This window comes from Papilio polytes, unplaced genomic scaffold (genome assembly GCF_000836215.1).
Source record: "Papilio polytes unplaced genomic scaffold, Ppol_1.0 DF823868.1, whole genome shotgun sequence".
Taxonomy (NCBI): Eukaryota; Metazoa; Arthropoda; class Insecta; order Lepidoptera; family Papilionidae; genus Papilio; species Papilio polytes.
The window spans coordinates 1,769,481-1,796,335 of NW_013525336.1; the positions used below are offsets into that span (position 1 = coordinate 1,769,481).

The following is a 26,855-nucleotide window of genomic DNA, read 5'->3' on the forward strand; positions in this document are numbered from 1 at the left end:
TTAATATGCGTAGCTCCAAATATTAATTGAAATGCATTTATTTGAAGCACTTGAAGACAAAAACTCGATAGATTCTAGGTAAGTTATTATGTATTTGAAACGTAAAGTTTGTAAGAAAAATCTTAAAAACGAACACAGTGTATTACGACGCGTCAAGCATTAATGTATTATACGAAATACAATCAAAATGTAAATGTATTCTTTCTACGGTTATTGTCAAATTAACACATAAATTAATGTTTATGAAGTTATTTTAAATACATAAAACAAGCTGTTAACCGCAAAATTGTGCCTTACGATAGTCTAAGGAGCCATCAAACTGTTGGAGTTCTGTGTCTGGATTTAATATATAAAAGGTAAGCTTATTTGATAGTCTAATTTAAGTACTTAAAAAAGAGAACGAAATAAGATTCAAAAATTAAATAAGATGTCGCCTATAAATTGTCTAAATTCTAAGTAAGCAGATGTTACGAATAAGCGGGACCCTTTAACAGGTAGTAAATACTTTTGTAGAAAAAACTTACTAACTTAAGTGGAGCCATACCCGCTGTATTAAGTTTTTAAAAATATTTTAAACTGTCAGTTCTATGTTATGTTTTTCTCAAAACTTTTTAAAGGAACGGGCTTAGGTAAATCTAGAGAAACATCACTACCGTTAAGACTTTTAATAATTTGTATGACTAATTATTGCGGGCCCTGTAAAACATGTTTAGTGTCCACTGCCGAAACACGTACTTCATATTTTGCGTGCAGGAAACCCAATTATAGTCTCCTATCCATTTTTTTTTTGTGACTGAGTTGTCACTGTTTGCCTTGAAGAGGCATTTACAGATTCACCGGGCTTGAGGTGGCCGAGCGCAGATGGCGCTTAGCCTAAACCTCTTTTATGAGTAACTAGGCTCGAGGGCTTCCTCAGGAGCCTCGGCTCGGGCCGTTACATCGTTATTATTACCGGATTGGGAGGCCACCGAGCTCTTAGATCGCTTCGGTGGTCGCTCCATGGAGTGACTAGGCACAAGGGTCCCCGAGAGGGGACCTCGGCTTGGGCTGTCACTCAATACGCGTTTAGCATTCCGATTCAAGGGTGCCCGAGAAAGCCGAACCTCGGATTGATCGGTTGCTGCTATCTGATTACAAAAAGAGTAATGCCTTCTCGCCTTTTACTTATATAGGATGGGGAAGTTTTGAATGATGTGGAGATCTTTAGGAAGGGGAAATTTCCTTTGTGCGTCCTTTCCTTTGTCGATTTGAGGTAGTACATATCTGCTTGTGTATATGTCTGCTAGCGGTAGCTATTTCTGCGTATTCAGATGGCCGCTTGCTCCACCACCTTATGATATAAAAATCCATTCGTTGAAAATATCATCTTGAAAGTAATTTCTCCTTTGATATATATTAGTTACCTTACATTCGTAGTTTTTAATTTTCTTTTTAAAATAACAATACCGTTTGTATTGTTTAACTTTTTAAAAAAAAAACGAAACTGGTTTCTGCTAGAAGTAGAAAATTATCTCTTTAAATAAATATCAGACAATCATAAGTATGGGGATTTAAAATCCCTTTCATCTAAGGCGTGTTATCTCTACACCTGTGGAAGTGCACTCTAAATAAATATTTGTACTTTTCTACATCAATGTTATCTACAATTACAATGTAAATAAATAGTTTATAATGCATTTGAATACAAAATGCTTTTGAATTTTAAACCGTCATGAAAACATAGTTATTTTATTTTTACTATTAATAAAACAATCGTTATTACCATTGTTAAGACAATACAAAAGACTATTTAATAATATTTACTTTGTTATATTTGGTAAAAAGTGTCTATTTTTAAAATGTTTTTATGTTATATACAGAACGATAAGAAACTGCAATTAAATTTTAAAATAGGTCATTATAATAAACTAGATATATTTTGGAGAAGATTCAAGGTTGGTCTTTTAAGTGTCGGAACTTTTAAAAAGATAAAGTTAAGCTAAAGAACAAGATAAGATAAGAAAAAGTGTCCATCAAATGTTCTTAAATATACATTTGTGTTACATAAAGTTTTTTTTTTTAATAAAATTTTATTAAAAGGACGACGAAGAGTAGAAGATTTTGTTAAAAGTTTATTAGCCACTAAAAAGAAAAATAAAATTAAAAATATTGTTGAATTAATAATTTATTACATAATCATATTTACATTTAATAAATCAAAAGTTAAAAACAATTTTGTATTTCATTAAAGAAAACATTTTTAAATTAATTTTCTTTCTTGGAATATCTTCCAAAAGTATCATGATTATTGGTAAAATATAATTTCCCTTGTATATAACATAGACTAATAAACATAGACTAAGAAATTAAAGAGGGGACGGAATTAATAACGCCCTCTGAGAGGCGATTAAAAACTGAATCACTTGTGCATTATTTTTTGAGCAATGTAGTTTTTTCATTACGTATTTGTACTTATATTTGAAATTCGAAACATAAGAAATAATAATTTCTTTGTCATATAATAAAATATATTTTAATTATTAAAAAAATATAGATCACTACTCATAAAAATACGCACAAGTAACTTATCTTATACTAAAAATTTATCAAATAACTTATCTACTTCAATACTTAATACAAAAATAACACGTACATTATAATAATTCATACATCCATTTATTCTTTATATTTCTATGTAATTCTATCTTTATTTCTTAGCCTAAGTTATTAAGCAACTTGACTGCTACAAGTTTTGTACCTTTTTACTTAACAGTGGACTTCCACTGCCGAAATACTTGAATTAATATTCTTATAGTTATTAAAGGACTATTTATTAAAGAACAAGCGATTCATTTGTTTTTCATTTCATTCTAAATCCGAAACGTTTTCACCGTAAACTGTCTTTTTATTTTTTTTTTTAGCAAAAGGTGAATGAATTAAAAAATGGTGGCATCATGAAGAAAAGAGTCGCTGAATTGATGTCTAGATCTATTTGGAGAACGAAACCTAAAATGCTCAAATATTACAATACGGTAAAAATGTAGTTAACGCTTATTTTCAAATATACACTTTTCAAAGTTTTCTAACGTAATGGCCGCCATGTATCAGACGTGTTTGATTGTCCAATGTTTACTCAATTTCGGCGTTAGATTGAAATAAACAAATTATAAGAACGGGCATATCTACTTCCTTTGACTAAACTATCGCACAACTGTTGTGCGATTGTCGATTGTTTCGCAGTAAATTCAACTGTTTAGTTGCACAACTAAAAATGGAGTAGTGTACTTCCATATAAGCTCATGGGAATCAAAGCAAGACTAAACAGTTGTGCGATAGTTCAGTCTAGAATTGCGCGCTAAAACATAACTTATATACAGATGTAATAAAATTATTGTACAAATATGACACTTCAGAACTCTCGTAATTACAGTCAATTAAATAAAAAAATGTACAATTTTTTTCTACTGCCGAAACAACGTTTACATTATAAGCAAATTTTAACTCACATTGGTTAAACACAACTTCATAATTATTACATGACTATGTTTACAAAGCTGAAAAGCCTCTTAGTACGAAAAGTACTTAAATTAAACCTTTTAAATGCATAAAGTGCTTTTTAACAAATGCTTTTCAAAACGATATAATCTCAATTAATTGTCTTTAAAAATAAACATTAGGGACCTGATTTAGACACTTCTTCTTCGCTCTCCTTCTTTCTACTCCTGGATAGCTTCGCGTATATCTCATCAACAGTCTTATTTCTCGTTTCGTGGAAGAATATCACAGTATAGAAGGAAGCGGCAAAGCAGACAATAGAAAAGAACAGAAGTGTCCAGTGTATGCCGATCATTTCGCTGAGGTTCTTGAACCATTTCATTTGTACGAAGTTGCTGAGTTTAGCGCATATGTTAGCGAATGACGACACCGTTCCTCGTAACTGAAAAATAAATTCATTAGACCTTTTTTGTTCAATAGTAAACACATCAATACAATTAAACACGAAATGATCAGAACGCCTGCTGAAATTAAATAGCAAATATTTTATTTCAACAAACCACTTTTTAACTATTTATTTTTTAAGGAAATAGAAAAGAAATAAATTGAAGCGTTATTTCTCTTTATAAAATTATAGATTATTCACCTGGAATGTAAAGAGATCGGTGATGATGATGTAGGATATCGGTTGGAAGCCGGCTGCATCAGCGAAGATGCATACACACATTGCCAGCACTGGCAGCCAGCCCGGCAGCCAGCTGCCCTCCGCGGTCACGTAGAACCATGCGGATAGGGTCAACATACCCACGCCCATCGCAAGTGACGTCGTAATCAGGAGTAACTGAAAGATTTATAAGTCTATCTTACTAATGATTTATATAATTACGTTAAAGGTTTACAAACAAAATTACACAGAACAAAATTACATTTAAAACATGAAAGAATTTTTAGACAATTAAAAATAATGCCATCTAGTTTAAAGTAAATATTTTCAGTTCTATTTAGTTTTAATAACTTAAGCAACTTCGCTAGTTGATCACCAACCTTTCTGCCAGTCCTTTCCACGATACAAGTGGCGACTATCGAGCCCAGCAGCTGCACAACACCTATCATTATTATCTGCTTGTTGGGGCTGAGCTTGAGACTGATGTAGTCAGCCGCGCGCTCGAACACGAAGCCAGCGTAGATGAGTACAATCAGGTAGCCATCAAACTGCTGCGTTATCTTGATCACCAATGTTATTATGAACGCTTTGAATGTCGGCTTATCCTTTACTGCAATTGAGAATTTTTTTTAAATTAATACTGGCTGTTATCGGCAGGTTGAGTCTGTGAGTTTGAAAAAGAAGATATTACATAGGTGAAGTAAGAGGGAGTAAGATGCGGCTTACATTTTTGAATGTATATATCTTGAAGTGTATAAGAATTCTTGTACTCCATTAAGTATTACTGTAACTATTATTGATACATTTGTCACTTGTTTTTAATAAATATAAAACTTACGTATAATTCCCCATACTGATTTGGAGTCAGACTGTGTACGTTTTTCAGCCTTCACTATGCCCTCTACTTCTTCCTCCACTTTACTATCTAATGTCGACACACCTCGGAGCCAAGCCAATACAGTTTTGGCTTCCTGGAAAATTTTCACAAATTATTGTATTGACCAGAAGCTTCTGTGTCTATAAAAAAAGCAATTACGAGCAAGTACTTGATATTTTCTGTCAAACGGCTAATAGTTTAGTTTTCGTCAACTCATCTGCCAATTAATGTAACTGCAGTAAATTCAAAATTACCAGTAATCTAGGATAATTATTATAATTACAGAAAAATTACGTGAAATTATTTTAAGTGAAAAATGATAATTTAACCGACTACAGCACAAATACAACTGAAACATGAAATTGTTGATTTCCTGTGTCAATTACATGATTATTTATGTACCATTATTTTTATTGAATACATGTTTCCGCAATTATGAAGTAAAGCTACCAAACAAACTGTTCTTCTAATCTTGTATTCATATTAAAATAGTAATGAGAAGATTATGATTTTTGTAGCATACCAAAATACCGAAAATAAAACATTGCCTCAAATAATACAACAGGCGTAGAATTATGATGTTAGCATAATAATTTACAAATCTAATCTTAATTGTAATGGTTGCCAGTACTAAATTTTCTAAATTTTTCAGTCATACACACATGTTATTATCAAGGAAGTTCTCACATCGACTTTTCCCTGTTTGACGAGGAACTCGGGCGTCTCCGGCATAAGCAGGAAGATGAAGAACACGACGGTAGGAACAAACAATCCTATCCAAAGTAATGTAGTCGGCTCCAGTAAGTCAGCGCCAATGTAGCTTGCCAGGTAACCGATGTTTCTGAAAAAGAAAATGGTTTTACAATTTTTGATTCTCAGTATTATCACTAGATGGCACTATTCTCAATTCTAAACATTTATATTATATTTCGTGTCCATAGTTGAAAAGAAAATTTTTAAAATGATTTCAATATCTGACAAACTGTAGTAATACATATTTAATCTCCATAATCATGGAAGTACTTTCTTCTATCATTATTAAATAGAAATTACTAGAATTAGAATTGTCTAGACAATTCATTAGAATTTCATTAATACGTAACTAGAGATGCTAATTGTGAACCCTATCACGTAATGTTGTCAAGACTGTTCATTGACGTCTTTAGAGTATCCATAAAAACTGCAGGACAAGTCTATTTCGAAATCGAATTTTTCCTTCAAACTGTTAACGGCAAATTAGTCTTTGTCTTCTCCATCGTGAAACGAGTTCTAGAATATTAAACTGTTGAAAACTAAATCAAAAATATAACCCTGATCTTCTAAATTCAAAAACCAGTTCACTTAATTACAATAAAATTATCGCTAATTAAAACAATTGACAGATAAAAAATAAGGTTATGCGAATCTTTTAATTCTCGTTTCAAATGCGTCATATTTGATAGCCAAACTGTTTGGACCATTTGTTACCCTCGTTATTAACTATTTAGGCAAACCCTGGCGTGTGTGTCATAGGACTGTTATGTACTTTGAAACTTTGCTATGTCTGCAAGGTTAAAACCATAATGCAAAATCTAAACCTAACGTGTATGGCCCACATTAGGATATGATACTTCCCCGGTCCCAGGTTGATCCGGTCCTCTCACGCAAATGTTGTTACCTCGAAAGTATCTAGCAATGAGAAAGGCACCTTCTAGAATCGCACGGAACATCGTATTCTGTCCGAAAAATACGACGTTTCTTTATTGTTATTGTTTTTCTGTCGTATTAAAACCAATTAACTAACCTTTGGGATTTTCCGAATTTCGTATAAAATCTGGGTTTTACCAAAATCAATGCGTTTTGTATGTTTTTTTCTTGACTTTAACGGTAAAGAACCGGTCCAAAGCAGGCCATACGAATGAAGATTGCATTAAGTTGTCATTAATTTTGCGACTATTTTTTTGACACATATCTTCCTATGATTTATTCATAATTGAGTATATTGTTTATAAATTACTAAATTACTAGACTCTAGTGTGGTTTGTTACATTGCCTAGGGCTAAGTCAAATAAGTGCGGTCGCACACCTTAACTAAACTATGCACAACTCTTGTGCGATTGTCGATTGTTTCGCAGCCAATTCAACTGTTTAGTTGCACAACTAAAAATCCAGTAGCGCACCTTTATACACGCTCATAGGAATCATGCTGGACCAAACAATGACGCGATAATTTAGTCGAAGATGCGCTCTTAATATACATTCGAAAATTAAATCGTATAAAAATCCCGTTAGAGTAATTCGATCATTTTGAGTTTGTAACCGACTTCCAAAATTGTTCTCAATTAGTCTATTCTTTGTTACTTTATGATTCAGCTTCTGGTTGTCCGGTTTTCATTTTTTTTCGTCATTTAATACGTGTCTTTTGAATATTTTTATCCTACTCTATGTAACGTCGGTGCACCAGTGTTTCTTCGTTCAGATCAATCTTACGTCACTTTGTCACTTCCTTGATCATGTCACATTTAACACAATCTATCCATCTTTTAAACCTAAAGATATATCCTTCCCCGTGCTTATTGTCACGTGCATATTTCAAGAATATAGTAATTTTATTCCAACGTTGATTTATTTATTTCCGCATCTTTATGAGGGCATTACGAATTCAAATTGCATTGCCTTGAATATTTTATTGCAGTACCATCTTATTAACAATTTTATAAACAACCGTTGTTCTATCAAATGATTCGAATGAGTCATGTTTTTAGAGACGTAATGTAATGTAAGATGTAATGTAATGTAAGATGTAATGTAATGAAAGATGGAATGTAATGTAGTGTAAATGTAAACGAAAGATTGACTTTACCTAGCTTACATTATGCTAACACAGTAAGTTGCGCTGGCATAGCATAGCTTATTTTGGTGCACCGGTGCCAGTTAGCATCTATGACAGTGATGATTTTGAACACTGTCCGATTATACTGACAATGTGAACCGAGCAGATAATAGTCATTTTAAATTACTAATTATACAGTTTGTATTTAATTGAGGTAGCACTCGACGAATAAGTAATTAATGTGTTCAGATTCATTTTATAATTAGTGTTTTGTTTTTCGTATAACACCGAATCATAAGACTACTACCTAGTTCCCCGCGACTTCGTCTCCGTGGAATTAATAAAAGTCCCCGTTAGTCACTAATTACGTAGCTTTTTAATGGTGTAAAAATTTTTGTAATCGGACCTGTAGTTTTTGAGTTATTACAATACATACAAAAATACAAAATACAAATCTTTCCTCTTTATAATATTAGTACAGATAACATAAAGCGTAACACAATATTTGATACACTTATATTGACACATATTGCTGTCTCTATTTATTCAGAGGGTATGAGGGAGAGGAGATGAGTCCTTTGACAGTCCAAGTATTTCTATTGTCACTCGTTAAACCACTACATAGCATTAATAGTTAGACTATGGTGTTACCTGTTCAGTATAAGCAAGGATCCTAGCGCGCCTCTCAGATCTATATCGCTGATCTCCTTCAAGTAAATAGGCAGGACTATGTAGCATGCGGAGCACGGTATGCCAGCTATACCACGCGCCAGTATCACTGCCCAGGGTTCCAAGCTTAGTAACTTTATCTGCCAATACGCCTGCAACAAATTACACGTTTGTCTATACTTGATATTATAAAGAGGAAATATTTGTTTTTTGTATGTAAATAACTCAAAAAGTACTAATCCGATTTTAAAAGTTGCTCCACAGAGAGAAATGTCATTTATCTGTGAATAATATCTTATTATTATAAATGCGAAAGTTTTGATGGATGAATGTTTGTTACAGTTTGTAGCCTAATCGGATGAAAGGATCTTGATGAAATTTGGCATAGATGTAGAACATAGTCTGGAAGAACACATAGGCTATTTAATTTTCTTTTTTTTTAATTCTGCGCGGCAAAGTCGCGGGCGAAAGCTAGTAAGCTATATTTTTTAATTACATGTGGTTGAAATCGCGAGTAACAGCTAGTATGTAATAAAAATGTACAGACATATTAAACCTAATTCTTTTTAAAGTCGGTTGTTATTTTTACTTTTATTCAAACAAAAGCAATATATCAAGCCCTACTCGTAACTCGCAGTCTTTAGCAAAGAAAATAGGTGTAATTTTGGGCTTATGGTTAGTGCCGATAAAACATATTTTGACTGTTAATTTTAATCGAATTAGTGAACAATTTTATTTAAAGAAACATCGAATTTCGTGGAAATTCCAATCGATTAAACGAGTAAAAAAAAGTCCGGATATAAAGCATCAGGAAAGAGAGACATTTTAGCTAAAGCGTGGAAACAAATAAAAACTCGCAGAACAATAACAATGGCCGCAAATAAAAGGTGACGGAATTCATTTTTTATTACATCACTGACATTCTTTATTTAAATAATTGAACGGTAGCTTTTTAAAGATTTGTTTTTTAACGTTCAATGATGCCAGTTGTAGGAAATTGTGGTTTCCTTTTTGACGAGGGAATGCACTGTCTGTTTTTTATCTGTGTTTAAAAGGTTAAAAGTCCAGTGACATCTTTAGATTCAGTTAGGAAATTCTGTTTGAACCTGATTAAACTCTTATTAATTTTTATAGTTTCTAATATAATTTGTCTAAATAAGATAGATTAGTTTGACAATTCATTGGCAATTTAGTAGGGACGGCTTCTGTAAAATCCGGTATGATTTTTTTCGATTTTCGATTTTTTCTTATGGAAGTTGGAATCGATAGATTCATAGTTAAAACTTATGGATTAAATTAAAAAACACTGCTTTCTTAAATTAGTAATGAGTGAGGTAAGTTCGATAAATTTGATTTAAACCGAATATCGATAGTTCATAATTGTTTGCTATGCGTGTTTGTTTTGTCACTACGATATCTGTATATTAAGTACGGCATTTGTCTTCATACAAATTTAATTTGATACTTCATATGCGCCATTTATCCGTAATATTGTCCATAGATTTAAATAATTTAAGATAAATTATAATAAAGCGTAAACACACACTTCTTTGTTGCCTAAGATGTCAGCAATTACAGCATATTTTTGAATAATTATATTTTTAATAAAACGCCTTACACTTACGTCACGCTTTAGGCTGTATATTTTTACGCCATTAAACTTAGGGGGTAAATATTTTGGATAAAAACCCTAATGTGGGAAAGAGATCATAAGTTGCTGCCAACATCAAGGAAGCAAGGTTGCCTTGGTTTGTCATCGTCATAACATTTTGACATTTGCAATTGATAATTTGACAAATGTAAACAATTAAATAAAATTGTCATAATTTTATGGGGATGAAGTTCCACGGGAACAGCTAGTTTGGGAAAAACGAGTGTTTTGTAAAGAACATTTTTTCAAGTTTCGAATGTAACATAGTAACATAGATTATTAAATAACTTCCGTAATGTGACGTGTACACTTAATTAGCACCAACCAAGGTCTATTGCTAGTTGTAAAATTAACCGAAACAATTATTATTATATGTGTATATTCCTTAATAATATGACTTATTCTGGTTTCCCTGTATTATTTTTATGTTGTTTTATTTTTTTTATAACATAATGTGGCAAACGAGCAAACGGCCACCTGAAATCGCCAAAATGGCAAAGCGACCGCTGCCCATAGACATCTGCAATTGCAGATGCGTTGCCTACCCTTAATTGACGGAGAAGTAGACGCACATAAAGAGGACATTTCCCCTTCCTATGCGTCTCCTCCACCGTCAAATCTTTTCCTCCCCATCCTTTCCTCTTAAGAAAAGGGTGGAAAGGGAAAGGGACTAAAATTAGGCCTCCGGCACCACACTAATCAGACGAAACGCGGAATTGCTTCCACTTCACGCCTGTTTTCTGTGTGGTCGTGGTATTACACCGGGCGAGCCGGCCCATTCGTGCGAAGATGTTAAAGCGGGCTCTACCGCTGTTATGTAGTTTTATTTCTTAAAATATGCATCGTCAAATATCGAGAAACTTTTAAGATAAACGTTACAAAAATCGTTTTATCAAAAAGCTATAAAAAACAGAATTTGCAATATTTACATATCTGTTTACTTCCGTTTATAGATTTTTTTGTATATTTTTGTAGCAAATATTTTGAATGTTGAAACCTTGATGACTGACTTCCTTATTAAAATAATATATATTTTAGTAGTTTTTAAAAATATTGAGTCATCCTAGCCTGTCTAGTTAATTTTTAAAATATACAACAAGCAAAAAAGAGATAAAAAATATATGAAAATATTTTTGACAGTGGAAATCTACTCTAATATCTAACTAAACTTCGCTCGCGACTCTGTCCGTGTAAAATAAAAAATAAAACAAAAGCAAGTAGCCAGTTCTATACTATAATCTACATCTATGCCATATCGAGATCCGTTCAGCAGATTACGCTACAAACTAACAAACATCCATCTTTTCGCATTTATAATATTAGTAAGACATAAACAATTTTTATTTATATAGCGATGTAGTACACAATACCGTTAAATCCATTTCACATAAACATAGTAAGATAGTTTATAAAAAGTATGTAAGACTAGCTGTTGCTCGCGATCTCGCCCGCGTGAAATAACAAATATAACCTATTACGTTCGTCCTTTTTTCAACCTATTACCAAAAGTATTAACTTAGTAGTAATCTACGTAATAACAGAAATCTACTGATGCAAATTTCTAAGCCCGGTAACTTGTAAGGTGGTTTTTCGGTTACTTATTGTTTGTGTTTGCGATATCTTCTAAACTATTAGTCCAATTTAAATAATGTAAAGGACAATTTTATTCTACATTAAATTCTTCTGATAAGAAATGATAATTTATTTGGATAAGGATTCAAATTGAAACCAGTGAAAATACAAAGTTTTCCTCTTTATAATATTAGTATAGATATAGATGAAATAATGTTTGTTGAAGTAGTTAGCATATCTGAGGACAGATATGAAGCAGGATGGCCAAAAGAGAGCATAAGTTGCTGCCAACATTAAGGAAGCAAGATTGCCAAGTTTTGTCATGTCATATCATTTTGACATTTGCAATTGACACATGTAAACAATTAAATAATTTTATGCTGATGATATCGCACGGGAATAGCTAGTATATTTTATGAATGAAATGCATAGTGGCGATGAGCCTTGACTTCTGCAAGTTTGCTCAAATGGCGGACAACACGCATAACTAAACGGTCAACTATTTATAGTTTTATGATGTATACAGAAATACTAAACACGCTATTTGTGGAACTATATAGCTATAAAATCCTACGTACGGGAACCTATAGAATATTTATAATAACTCTAAATTAACTAAATAATTAACCAAGTTAAAGATACATTTGATTATTTTTGTGTTTGTTATCGTTAAAGTCAGGCATTTATTAACGGTGTTGAATAAATCTTTTTGCATTCAATACTCCAATTTTTACGGAAGGTTATAAGGTATTAAACATCACGCTACCACCGTTAGGAGATGAGCAATATCATAAAATCTGAAAACGATATACTTCGTGTGGTTTATGTCGGAATAATAAAATTATTTAAAGATATGTATTTAATAGCGACAAAATCCTTTTAGATTTAAGTGTTAACCAGATTTAATTATTACCTACAGGTTTAATAAGAAAACAACATAGTATAGTAAACACAAATTATAAATAAATAGGTATGTAGAGGTCGAAGTACAGCTTGTTTTTTTCATATTTATCTTAGTTAACCGGTATTACTTGATAATAAACATAAAAAGATTGTGTTATAAGTGTAATGGGCAGATGCGCTGTGAACATACACAACAGACGTTTTACCTGTTTCGACCTATGAGTAGAGTTCTAACAATATTTAATAACAAAGTGCGGGCGTACACCTTTGACTGAACTATCGCACAACTGTTATACGATTGTCGATTTATTCGCAACCGAGAAATCGAATAAGGCGCACTTCCATATAAGCTTATAGGAATCAAAGCAAGACTAAACAGTTATACGATAGAGTAATTTCAGGTGTGCGCACATTCTTACTAAGTCCAATTCTACTACTGGCTTTTGCCCGCGACTCCGTCCGCGTGGATTTAAAAAAAAAAACAAAAGTAAATAGTGTTCTTCTAGACTGTTTTAAATCTATGATTTTCATCAAAATCCGTTATGCCGTTTAGACAACAAACAACCATCCATCCATTTGTCTAAACTTTCGCATTTATAATATACTAGCTTTCGCCCGCGACTCCGTTCGCGTGGAATTAAAAAAAAAGTTCTTCCAGACTATCCTCTACGTCTATACCAAATTTCATCGAGATCCGTTCAGCCGTTTAGGCTACAAACTCTAACAAACATCCATCCATCTAAACTTTCGCATTTATAATATTAATAATTAGTAAGAAGTATGATGTATGTTATGTATGTTACTATTAGAAATACTCACAATTAGCGACAACGTTGTAAGAAGGGTCATTATCTTCCGACCGTACCGATCTGTCAAATATCCCATCGGCGCGCCGAATATGATAGCTGTGATGTAAGTAACTGACGTCACCCAGGATATGTCCGTGCTGCTGAACGGCTCCGGAGACGGACCCTCGGGCGATTGCAGCACAGATATCATAGGAGACAGCCATCCTTGTACCATACCAAAGCTCAACAGTGGTATTGTTACTGGAAAGAAAAAAAAAATAGTAGGCAAATTATACATTCAAGTAATAGAATGAACAAAGATAATCTAAGTAAATATACGTAAGTAAATCAAAAAGATATGTACAATCAGAGAAACTGGTGGTGTTTCCACCTTTAAAGCTACAATCGTTTGAAAATTTTGAAACGAGACGCAAAAAATATCAATACAAAGCAGCTTATAAATATATCTGTACGAAAAAAAAAGTCGGTTAGGTATACACGGCTAGTTTATTTTCATTATTATCCTTTCGTTTGCACTACTCGTTGCTATCTTATTAGTTACTGGCTTTCGACCGCGACTGCGTCAGCATGAAATAAAGAAAACCAATAGTGAGTAGCCTATGAGTTCTTCCAGACTATGCTCTACATCTATGCCAAATTTCATTAAAATCCGTTTTGCAGTTTAGGTTGCAAACTAACAAACATCCATCCATCCATCTAAACTTTCGCATTTATAATATTTGTAAGAAGTAAGATCTGTAGGAAGAGGCGAGGTTTATATCGTTGTACCGAACAAGGCAATTTTTCCTCAAACACCGCGGACTTTAGCGATTGTATTACACATTAAAAACTGAAGCACTTTTCCTAACCTAAAAGTAAACTCGGTAACCGCATAATGTCTAAAATAGTTACACAAATAACGCGGTTTAAAATTAACTTGATATTAATAATAATACCACTTAATGTATTTGATAATAAACTTTATCGACTTGATTATGCTTAATTAGAAAACCAATAAAATTTGTATAAACGATAAAATTCAGATATTCAATTGAATAAAACTGCTCTCACTGTAATGAATTCTTGAATTGGGTATTTTTAGATTCACAATTTACGTCAGCTTTTAATGGATAAATACGTAGTTTAGTTAGACTTGGGCATAACCACTGTTTTTCTTTAATTCTTGTCATAACTAAAATTATTTTTCCAGAATTTCGCACGTAATCATGACCTTAATGTTTTGATGGTACTGTATTTGATGATGTTCGTTTGCTACTTATAAAAATTAGTTAACTAGCTTTCGCCTGCGTATCCGTCGGCGTGGAATAAAAAAAAGTAAGTAGCCTATGTCTTCTTCAATACTATCCTCAATATCTATGTCAAAATTCATCGATATCCGTTCAGCAGTTTAGGCTGCAAACTCTAATAATCATCCATCTAAACTTTCGCATTTATAATATTACTAAGATATGTATTTATATGTACATATATACGCTAGAAACAGTTAATGTAATGAAAGTTTGAAGTAAGTTATATTCAATGCGAAAGAGACAAAAAGGATGTGCTATGACCGTAGTCCGTAGTTCTGCCTACCCCTATTACAATCGTTGTGTTGTATTATAATTATCTTGTTTATAGTATTATATTATCTGTGGTATTGACATAAACAACCTTGCCCAATCAATACATGGTAAAAACAACACACGTTTTTTACGATTCGGTTAATTATTGAATCATAGTAAAACCGGTATATAATTTACATTAAAAAATAAACAAACTTGACCTTTAATAGTGTCGGCTCAATATACTAGTAGCAGTCTATTCTAGTAAAAAAATATTAATTGAAGTTACAATTTGTAGGTAGTCTAAGCGGCGTCTAGTGGTCCTAATAATTGATCACGAATTATTTTTTCTTATGGAAGATATCTTAATTTAACCACTTTAATTAAAAATAAATCGATCTAGAGGTCGCAAATCGAAAAACCAGACATTAAATTTTACCTTCACATATTTTGTTTATTTTTTATTAAACTATTTGCCAAATCAGGGGAAATGAACCCATTATTGGCAACACGCAAATGACCATTAGGTATAATGCAGACTATACGATTCGGACTATTCGGTTTTAGCAACGTGTGAATACTAATTTACTAAACACGTGCAGAATTATTCAACACAAGCTTGAGAAGAAAGTGCCTTAATGATACGAAGAATTGTTATTAAATCATTAATAGGAGTAGTTCGATTTATTTTAAAAAATTAAATGAATTAATAAACTACGTTTATATTTATACCCATTTTTTATCTTTTTTTATGTAATTTCTGAACGAAATGCTCAGTCAACTGTCTTCCAAATGTCAAACACATTTTTTAGCGGTAAGGATTTTTGTTCGTATTTCAAACGAACTGTCAAACTGATGTTTATTGTTTTTTTTCTAAACGTTTGTAAACCATCATAAGATCGTGTAATAAGTAATTCGTTTCCTATATATATTAAATATTACTTAGTAACTGTAAGATATTTTTTTTAATATTCGTTTACTGGTTGTGTTAGTGTGGTTACGTCCTAATGTGTACCAAATATAAAACATAAATCAGTATCATGATACATGTGTTTACGGTTTTATAAGTAAGCCAAGAAAGTTAAGAAAACCCGTTTTCGATTCTTTAACAAATTATTTAGAGACGCAAATCCTAAATACGACTTTCACCTAAATAGTTATGCCAACAGCATATAAAATATTGTCGAATTTCGAGAGGCGCCAATCGACCTCTTGCCAATCCTAATTCGCCTGTCAAATACTGTTACGATTTAAACCAATTAATTTTCTATTTTTAATCTGTATGCACTAAAAAGGTCGAATACAAAACGTCCTTGAGAAAATTGCGCATTAAAATTAAAAAAAAACAACTCATAAAATATAGTTATAAATATCTTAAAAGATACCTTCAATAATTACGTGAAGTACAATTTTGAATGAATCATACAATAAATGTTTCTGTATTACGCCAAGATGTTACGACTTATTAACAACAATATTAAAGTACATATAACCAGAAAGTGTTAAGACTGAATATGGATGGCTACATAGAGGAAGACTGAAGAAAGTATGGATGAATTGTGTGAAAGAGGATATGCTTAAGAAAGGAGTGGATTCAGATATGACGGAAGAACAGCACATACTGTGCTTCCGTAAGGGATAAGGGCAAGTGGTTCATGATGATGATTGAAGTACATGTAACTTAAATTCTTTTTTGGTCGTTGCTATTGTGTAAGATTTAAAACGTATGCTCGAGGGAAAAATATATTGTAACTATACAAAAGCATACATTGCAACTGTCAAGACATGGTAAAAAGAACCTTTGTAATTTTAACAAAAAATCATAATTTGCAGAATTTACGCACATAGTTTGAGCCTTAATTGTAGCCGCATTTATTCTCCCTTGTGAATAATCCCACTCACATTAGGTACGCGCACCACTCTCCGGACCTAACTCCCGTCATTTCTGTCAGTCGTCTTACAGAATCTATCTCTTCCTAGATACACCTATGGTTATCGAAGATGCATTCTTTTGTATCTATACTAATATTATAAACAGGATTTTTTTGCATTTTTAAACGTATAACTCACTTATAGTAGTAACATATCTAGTCATTTTAGTAATTTTAAAGTAGTCATTAAATTCTAGTCATTTTAGCATTTTTAGTCTATAAGCTGAAATCCTAAAAAGGCAAAAAACTGTGATAGTATTTTTATTGAAATTGTAAAGTAGTTTTAAGAAACTTGTAAGATATAAGCAAAAAAATTAAAATAAAGAGATAAAGAGTTCCACCCGCACCCAACGTCCCTTTCCCAAAAACATGTTAGGGGGAACGAAAAGGCGGCATGGCGCCGCCCAAAAAAGAAACCAAAAAAAAAACGTATAACTCAAACCTACTTGCCCAATATCTTCTTTTACCGTTAGAAAAGTAATTAATCTAAGTAACATAGGCTAAATTTTAATTTCACGTGGGTGAAGAAGCGAGCAACAGTTTGAAGATAAAATGAAAACTATACGACCACGATCTTTAACTATTTTAAAACATACAAAGATTATTAGAATATTTTAATTTGTACATGAAAATTTATGATAACGTTAACGATTGCAAATGATTGTCTACGTTTTAATAATTACATTTTAATAATATAAATAATTTATTTGTGATTGATTTTACGCTGGGTTGTTATGTTTCGTCATGGTTATGACAAATCAATAATTCGGCTTGTAATCGCATCAAAGTATTTTATCCGACTACCAAAAGAAGGTTTTTAATATAGATATGAAAAGCTTACCTTTCTATCATTGACGTATACTTGATAAAAAAGAACTCATGCCAATTGTAGTTTGTACTCCACAAATATAAGTGTTTCCTTATTTAAAAAGAATCGTACCGGCACTAATAAGATACATTGATATTTTTGAATTCAGAATGTTTTATATTTTTTTATACATAATTCTCAGGGACTTCTATACATATAATAAAATTGGAGTGTCTTTTTGTCATATCAAAAGAAAAATTCTAGATTTGGGGAAGATGATTTATTTGGGATGCTGATAACGACAACCGCATTAAAAAAATATTTGGCTGCCGCGTTTGTTCCGGGTAATCTTCGAAAACTACTGGACCGATTTCGACCGGGCTTTCAATGAAGGGTAGCTGACAGACGGGCATATTATAGGCTACTTTTTAATCTTAATATTGCGTGGACAAAGTCGCGGGCAACAGCTAGTTATTAAATATTTTCCATTTATTACGCAATAATTGTAACAAATGCGTTCATTACTTAGTATATCTGTAAGTAGGGATTAGAGTGCGGTAACCTTTCATCATATTTATAAAAAAAACACACACAATGTACAAAATAGAAGTTTAAGAACAAATGCAATTATTTTAAAAATAAAAACGAATATACAATCATCATAGTTGTTTCCCGTCTTCATACCGTCTACTACCTTGGGGTCTGTCTACCTTTTCGTCCTGCATCGATTTATCGTCCGTCATTACAGTCACTCCCTAGATCATGTCACTTTTCACAACATCCCTCTTTTCTTACGTGTACGGTTGTTAGTTTATTCATAAATGTAGCATCAAGTGTTTTAGATTTAAGATATTATAAAGTAGATAATGGGTATAAATAAACCACTTGCAGTAAATAAAACCTTATTATCCGAGTAACCTTTTTTGTACGCACGAAAATATTTTAAAACTAGCTGTTCCCGTGCGGCATCATCCGCATGAAATTATGAAAATTTTATTTTATTGTTTACATTTGTCAAATTGTCAATTGCAAATTTCAAAATGACATGACATGACAAAACTTGGCAATCTTGCTTCCTTGATGCTGGTAGTAACTTATGGTCTTTTTCCCACATTAGGGTTTTTATCCAAAATATTTACCCCCTAAGTTTATTGGCGTGAAAATATATAGCCTAAAGCATGACGTAAGTGTAGGGCTTTTTATAAAAAAAAATAATTATTCAAAAATATGCTGTACTTGCTGACATCTTAAGCAACAAAGAACGCACGCAAAGTGTTTACGCTTTATTATAATAGTATAGAAGTATAGATGTATGAACTTTGATATTAAAAAATATTACACAAAAATTATTACGTACCATATGTAAGGAAATTATACAACCGTACCGTAATGCATATTAATAGTGAAATAGTAACGTTTTCTTAAATTAACCTCGAAATTAATTAGAACATTTTAAAATAAAGATTGTAAACAAAAACGTTTTGTCGCTAAATTTTTATCGTCTCGTAATTTTCTGCAGAAAAAATATAAGGAAATCATTGATATTTGTGTCATTATTTTTTAGAATTTGTAAACAATGTTTTTCTGTTTTGTAGGTAGTCGAAAATAGTGGACTATTTTTTTATACATAATTGTATTTAGTATTTGAACTAGTACATCTTTATTTGATATCTTTTCGTAATTATAAAACATGCAATTATAATTAATTTAAAAATAGAAAAAAATAATTAAAAACTCACTTATGGTCGCAAACAAATATTGATTAATTCTTGTTCCATTCTGCCACATTAATTTCGACAATATAAAATTCATTTCACTTTTTTTACAACTCCGTGCCACTGTACTGTTCATCCGGACACTCTGGTGTCTTCTATCGGACTGCTGGTCGCAATGAACGGGTCGGTCGCATCTTAAAAACATACGCTCGTTAAATGTGCGTCGAATTTTTTTTAATAAAATCACTATTGTTCACAAACGTGGAAGTAAACGCAAAAAAAATGTTTATAGTATAGTAGTTGTTTTAAATTTGTATTTAAAGGTTAGTATTTTACGACATAGATACAAAATGATTTTTAATATATTTTTATCAGCTGTCAATGTCACGTGTAGCTGTAAGTTATTAAAGAAACACGTTTACAAGTCATCGAAAATCAATTATAATCTTTACAAAGCATCATATGTTATCTATATGTATTCCTATCACCATCACCATAACTGTCATCATCATCATCAGCCTTTGTCCGCCTCTGACCATCGACTGATATTTACTCTTTGACAATTATTTTTAGTATACCTACAATTTACTTTGCCATTTCTGAGTGTAATTCATCTATCTATCTATTATAGTCAAGCGTACACACACTTCTTTGTTGCCTCAGATTTCAGCAATTACAGCATATTTTTGAATAATTATTTTTTTAATAAATAGCCCTACACTTACGTCACGCTTTAGGCCATATATTATATTTTCACGCCATTAAACTTAGTGGGTAAATGTTTTGGATAAAAACCCTAATGTGGGAAAGAGACCGTAAGTTCCTGCCATCAAGGAAGCAAGATTGCCATAGTAAGGTAATTGGTATTTTGTCATTTGCAATTGAGAATTTGACAAATGCAAACAATAAATTTATAATTTCATGCGGATGAAGGCGCACGCGAACAGCTAGTTACCTACTAAACGAACATGATTTTCTAGAATATAGTTAAATGATGTTTTGTGTAGAATCTCAGATATATCGCGATGATTGTTCACGTTGAAGATTTCAATGTGAGAGAATGGCGTTATTACCATACAAATCCTGGGGTGATAGCTTGGTAAGTAAAAAATGGGAGAAATACCATAAAACCAATTTATTAAAACACCAACCCGCACTTGGCCAGCGTGGTTGACTATGGCCTAGTCACCCCGTATTAGGGTAGGGGACGGGGGTAGGGTGGGGACGCATAGTGAGCTGGTGATGATGAATTTAATAAATAAATCAAGCATATTTGAGAAATTTTTATCTTTCTTTTTTTAATATTTAGACACAATAATCTGTTCCTCTTTTTCATATCAAATTGTATAATACTTTTTACACTAGTTTTTCTTAATAATGACTTATTTGTTCCATTGTTATGTAGTATTTTCTCGTGATGTTTACATAAATAGCCTATTCTTACGTCGCATTTGCTTGAATATTTATAATTATATCTAAAATGCGTAGATAATCACTAAATCATTAGGATTGGTCACATGATTTTTTGATGCTTTGTTTTGATAATTTTCTATGGTTATTAGTAACGGATTTTTTGTACTTATATTAGATAGATTATTTAATATTTCGAATGATTTGTTATGTGGAAAATAAACAAAAAAAAACTTAATATATCGAAAAATGTAAATATGGTAACTTGTAGTTTCTGGTTTTATTTGCCGCTGTTTTATAATTTAATATGATACATTGGTTTTTTAAAGTTCTGTTTATTGGCTCTTTTGGTTGCTGAAGTAAATTTAAAGTCAGGACTAAGTAGCTAAGCTATTTCCAACTGCCTTATCACATGTAGATAAAAACGGTATAGAAATAAAGCCATCAAATACTGAGCGAATCAATTTTACTAACAAGCAATAGGTAATTTTTCCACCGTTATTAAGCATTGTCTGTTCAGTTTATCTGCTCATGTAGCCTTGTTCTTCTCGCACTTGTTTTTAGCGTGCGTTTTGTATTAGGTCAAGTGCATTAATTAACATTAGTTCTGTATTGATAAACATGTGATACAATATGTGATCAGGCCTTTGACTATAGAGAAATGGACTAGGCAAACACGTTGTACTACAAAAATTACCACACTTTTTTCGATGATCGAAGATACTTATACTTGCGTCTTTATGAAAAAATACAGTGACAATAAAACCATAGAGTATGTGAAATAAATGAAATAAAACGAACATGCAAGGAAGCACATCCATGACTTTTTATTCGTATTTATTTAATAAAGCGCGCTCGTAGCAGATCCTGTCATTTAATAGTCAAAGTAGCCATCAGCGGCCAGTTTAGCGAATACAAGCTTTGAATACCTGATCAGATGTAGGTAAGCGGCGTTTAGGAGTTCAGTATGCAAATATTTAAAGAATTTGATATTAAAAATTTGTTTGAGGTCAATATTTTTATTTATTTTATTAATAACAAGTTAATAATCTGCATAAACATATTTTTTAATGAATTAAACGTGCGATAAAGATTGTAGTACACTAAAAATGGAGGATATTAAAAATTTAGCAACTTTAGACAAGCTATAGCTCAAGCTTGATTATGTGCTGCGGACTTTAAATCCCAAATAGAAAGAAAGATAGATAGAAAGATATAAAAGGCAAAATAAAAGAAGGATGGAAAGAAAGAAAAGAACGAAATATATATACCATAGTAACGTGTCTTTAAATTTTAAATAGCAACTAGTTTATTCGCTAAATTTACATATTACCATGTGTAAACTGAATGACGATTAATTTGTTTAAATTTTTAACATTTCTATGCTGTTTGTGTTAAAAATTAACACTTTTTGTTTGACAACCACCATATTGGTGAAATGTATGTTTTTCATATCAATGTACAATCTTAATTCTTCCTTTTAGTTACCGTCAAATGCATAACGTCATATATTTACTATATCATGTTTGTTGAAATGATTATACATAAGACTAGCTTTTACCCGCGACTCCTGATGACTAGAAATAAAAATAGAATTTATCTATACTTAATATTATAAAGAGAAAAGATTTGTATATTTGTATGTATTGAAATAACTCAAAAAATATTTGGCTGATTTCAAATAATTCTTTCAACATTTTAAAGCTACGTTATCTGTGAGTAATATAGGCCGTTTTTTTTTAATTATTTTATTTTAAGCTGACGTAGTGGCCAGCAACATCTAGTTTTAAATAATTTTCTTTCGAAAAGTGAATTCTATTTGTGATGATGATTGGAGCATCCAAATAATCTCATATTATGCTCAGGTAAACGTCCTGGCTGATTTGCGTAAAAATAAAAAAAAAAAAAACAAAAAAGCTTTCAATAGGTTACGGTCTTCAAAGATCTTCAGCGAACGCCAACCAGGTTTATTATGATAACCGTAATGGAAGCATTCGCATTGCTCGTATGCACATATTCAACCAATGTACTCGGAATAAAGAGTTAAAATGATTTGGATAGTGCATCTTTTATTTGTAGTAAACTAAAGAAAAATACCCATAATAATGTACGCAACAGTGGTCACATTTGATTTGATAAAACGCTAGCTTATGTTGAAACAGAATTTTATTTTATTGCAAAACAAGCTATGCTCTTGACTTCGTTTATGTAACTTTGAATTATTTAATTTGAATTTGGAACAAACTTTTATTAAAGTTAATGTGAGAATTTTTTATTACGTTGACATTTTTTAACATTATTCCCGTGAAATGCGTAATGTGTAAGGACGGATGCGCCTGACTCTATTTGTCTCATTCTATCTTCTGGTTTTTATATCTTACTTTTCACTCATGTAACGCATACCCCGAACTGTGATTCGCCCTTGAAATTTATACAGACAGACGAAAAAATTGTTTTACATTTCATATTTTATTTTAGAAGTGCGCGAGTTTTTATTGAATTGCATTTAAAATGCCTACATAACTTGTACTTTAAAATGCCTACATTTGAAATGTTAACATTTATATTTTTATTTGTTATTGCGTTTGCTAATTTAAATATTGAAGCTAAGAAAGATGATGACAATCCGATAGGCGCTACGATAAGTAAGTAATGAAACGTCTCATAAATGTTTCCCTGTCTCAGAGTCAAGTCACAAAGGAAGTACCTTAGTGTAGCATTATAAATCACCAAGAGATTATCATCACCTCCTTATTCTTATCCCACTCAAGCAGTCGGTACAATAATTTTCGTCTTCCATATCTATCTTTTTGGTCATGCCACCTTTCACAGAATCCTTCCATTTCTTCCTAGGTTTACCTCTACCAGTGTACAACCCCAGACTCTTTACCAAGTCTATTTATGCATGTAATTCATTAAATGGCATAATACGATAACAAAATAGATGTTCTAAAAACTAAAAATAATACTACAAATTCGTGTACAATTTTATTTTATAATAGTATATTACTCGGCGATAACAGCTTTTTAATGGTGAAAGATTTTTTGAAATAAGCCGAGTTAATTTGACTTCAATACATACAAAAATACAATTCTTTCCTCCTATAACATTAGTATAGAGCAATTATTATCCTAAAGGTTCGATAGCCGCCGAGAGGGAGATAGAAAGAAGAAGAAATCATTTAGATCCGGTAATGCGTCACGGTAAAAAGGCTCTTAGGATTCGAAATGAATTCATGTTGAAGAACAGAGAGGCGTTGCGAATCAAGGGCGCTAATGCTACGGATACAAAGAACTACCCGTACATGGCCGCTATTATTATTAACGGCAGACTGTGGTGTGCTGGCACCATTGTTGATATCAACTGGATAGTGACAGCTGCTCATTGTCTTAATTAGTGAGTACAAATTAGTACCTCGCATCTAGATAAATCTTTTATACAAATATTGCAATCATAGGCATCGTTAGGAGAGGGAGGCAGTATTTAAACCCTTCCTAGGAAAATCGGCAAATGTAACATAGGTAAACAATAAGGATTAAGACCAAATTACTGGTAGATGTGCCCCCCTTTCTAGATTATCTGACCGAAAACAATCTGTATTTTACTGGACTAAACATTTTCACAACATTCTTGCAAAATATTTGAACGACATTGTCTCGTCTTCAAATCAAAATTCTTTTTTCGTTTGCTGATAATCAAAGGTGGATATCATTTTTTTGTCATCAAAACAAGGGTTTACAAGTGTCGTCATTCGAAATTTTCTGTCAGCAATTTTAGCTTCGGTTTTTGAAAATTCGTCCGTGTAGTACCTATATGTTATGTTACTCTGTAGCCAGTGGTTACGTAGCTTTATAATGGTGTAAGATTTTTTTTTAATCTGTCCAACAGCTTTTACGCATATCAATTACACACAAAATACAAATCGTTTTTCTTTATAACAATAGCATAGATTGTAGCCTTATTGTCTATTAGTGTGTTACACGTGGCCCCGCTGAAGGCGCTAGGCGAGTTCGTGAAGGTGCGCGTGGGCAGTGCGATGGCGCACGAAGGCGGCGTACTACTCGATGTGATAGGCGCCATTAGACATCCTAAATTCGAGGAGGAGCCTGTACCACACGCGGATGTCGCACTCCTCAAACTATCAGAGAATCTTGGTAAATATAACCCTTTCCAAAAACTTATTGGTATTTTTTTACTGTCTCTGAAAGCAATCGTCAAACTTGCTCTCTGGAAGTAAAACAGGATTATGTGAAACGACTCATTTTGTTTAGTGATCTAAAGTCTCCTCGGTGGCTATTCTCGAGTATGACTGTAAAGTTCTGGAACCTCTAAAAGAAGTTTTCATAAAGTTTTACACATTTGGAGGCAAACTTCGATATGTAAACCAAGTCCAAATTATCCACTTATTAGCACACTCACCACCTAAGCAAATATGCGACCATTTAATTATTACGACAGTTAAGACTCTTGGGGTGTTAATTCTTAAGTGTAATGTTTTCAGAATTCGATGAATACATCAACCTTGTCAAGATATACGATGGCATGAATGAGCCGTATGCGCAGAGTTTTGTTGCCGTATCTGGTTGGGGGGCGACCAACGTAAGATCTTTTTTTTAAATAGCACTAGATCTATGGTATGGTGATGGTCTGTAGATAATTAAGATACCCGATAGGTGAGGTTTTTAAGTTTTAGCGGTCGTTTGGATTGGAAAGTTTGTCCGTACAGGGTGGAGATACAGCATTCAGAGATCAGACGCCAGATCTAATGACTGCAAGACTAAAGGTGCGCACAAAGAACTACTGCATCGACGCCTACCAGCTCGTCAACGGCTTCCAGTTCACTGCTGACTTCTTCTGCGCCTCTCTGAGGAACGGCAGCAGGGACGCTTGTCTTGTGAGTATAAGAAACTTCGAAAATTTATAACTTTAAACTTCTAGTCGGAACTCAGCAATCAAATTATTGTTGAAAGTTTAATAAAAAAATAATTTTAAAGTTACAATTTTTATTTATGACAGTTCGACGCGGGAGCACCTGCAGTGCAGAGGAACCAGCTGATGGGCATCATGAGCTTTGGTCCCGAGAAGTGCGGTCACCCGCACCAGCCTTCCGTTTTTGTCAAAGCTTTCTACTTCAAGTGAGTTTTATATGTTCAGCGCCTACTAGTAAACGCATAGCAAATTATCACCTTGTATTTTTGCGGGAAAGAAATTGTCAGGAGTGTAGAAAAAATATTTTAGGAAGTTAATCCCTAAATAAAATCATAGAAATACTTCTCGAATTACAGGGACTTCGTATCAACAACGATAGCATCGTACAAGACGACGCACGAGCTAGTGGAGGCTATAAAGGAGATAGAGCCGGAGATCGCGGGGCCGTTAGCGCGACCCATGCCGGAGCCGGAGGGCGACACCGCTGACAGGCACTACAGTGAAGAGGTCACGCATGCTGTATAGAATTACATCATATTTCCGCTAACTCGACTGGCAGAATGACCTTGTAGTGTACTTGATTATTTATTTATCTATTTTTCACGCTACATTTATGTGTAATCCTAATGTAATAAAACGTAAACACACTTTTCTTTGTTATGTAAGATATTAGCAATGGCACTATATTTTTAAATCATCAAAAAGCTTATGACACGCTATAGGCAGTATATTTTCACGCTATGCTATAAGAGTGTGAGTAAATCGAAAAAGAATATTCGTGAAAGGGACAAAAACAAGAAGCCAGGCGTCGTTGTCATTTGAATTTTGATAATTCCAATGATAAGTTTTAAGCAGTGTAAACAATAAAATAAAGTTTTCATGACGTTATGCGCATAAAAATGTATATTGTTTTATTTACATGTTTATATTGTTATTCATTTACGTGAAAAAATTAATTGTTTTTAAAATTTAGTGGTTTATTTCATCACCCGGTGCAATTACACCCCCTCCACCCACTCTAACCTTGTACTTCTACGGGAATTTTTATAGTCAAAGATGACGAGCGGTTCTCTGAATTTGTCAAAAATA

The 26,855-nt window shown here is 32.6% G+C and overlaps 2 protein-coding genes across 4 annotated transcripts; one reads left to right on the forward strand and one right to left on the reverse strand.

The window, feature by feature from the left end:
• Nucleotides 1–25: 25 nt before the first annotated feature.
• On the forward strand, nt 26–26,642 carry LOC106103148 (trypsin-like). Of its 3 annotated transcripts, XM_013282818.1 has the most exons (7): nt 20,466–20,525; nt 23,975–24,233; nt 24,810–24,991; nt 25,339–25,436; nt 25,564–25,731; nt 25,854–25,972; nt 26,123–26,642. In XM_013282818.1, the coding sequence occupies exons 2-7, from the start codon at nt 24,031–24,033 to the stop codon at nt 26,289–26,291; spliced, it is 939 nt and encodes a 312-aa protein (XP_013138272.1). In that variant the 5' UTR covers nt 20,466–20,525; nt 23,975–24,030; the 3' UTR covers nt 26,292–26,642. The 3 variants fall into 3 exon arrangements, with proteins under 3 accessions (XP_013138274.1, XP_013138273.1, XP_013138272.1); XM_013282820.1 differs by lacking the exons at nt 20,466–20,525; nt 23,975–24,233 and adding an exon at nt 26–356; XM_013282819.1 differs by lacking the exon at nt 23,975–24,233 and having other exon boundaries at nt 20,406–20,525.
• Nucleotides 3,245–19,669, reverse strand: LOC106103146 (facilitated trehalose transporter Tret1-like). The gene is made up of 8 exons (XM_013282817.1): nt 19,451–19,669; nt 13,442–13,671; nt 8,479–8,648; nt 5,703–5,856; nt 4,977–5,109; nt 4,519–4,748; nt 4,121–4,315; nt 3,245–3,916 (listed from the first exon to the last, which is right to left on the reverse strand). Exons 1-8 carry the CDS (start codon nt 19,629–19,631, stop codon nt 3,653–3,655), a joined length of 1,557 nt encoding a protein of 518 aa, XP_013138271.1. The 5' UTR covers nt 19,632–19,669; the 3' UTR covers nt 3,245–3,652.
• Nucleotides 26,643–26,855: the final 213 nt, after the last annotated feature.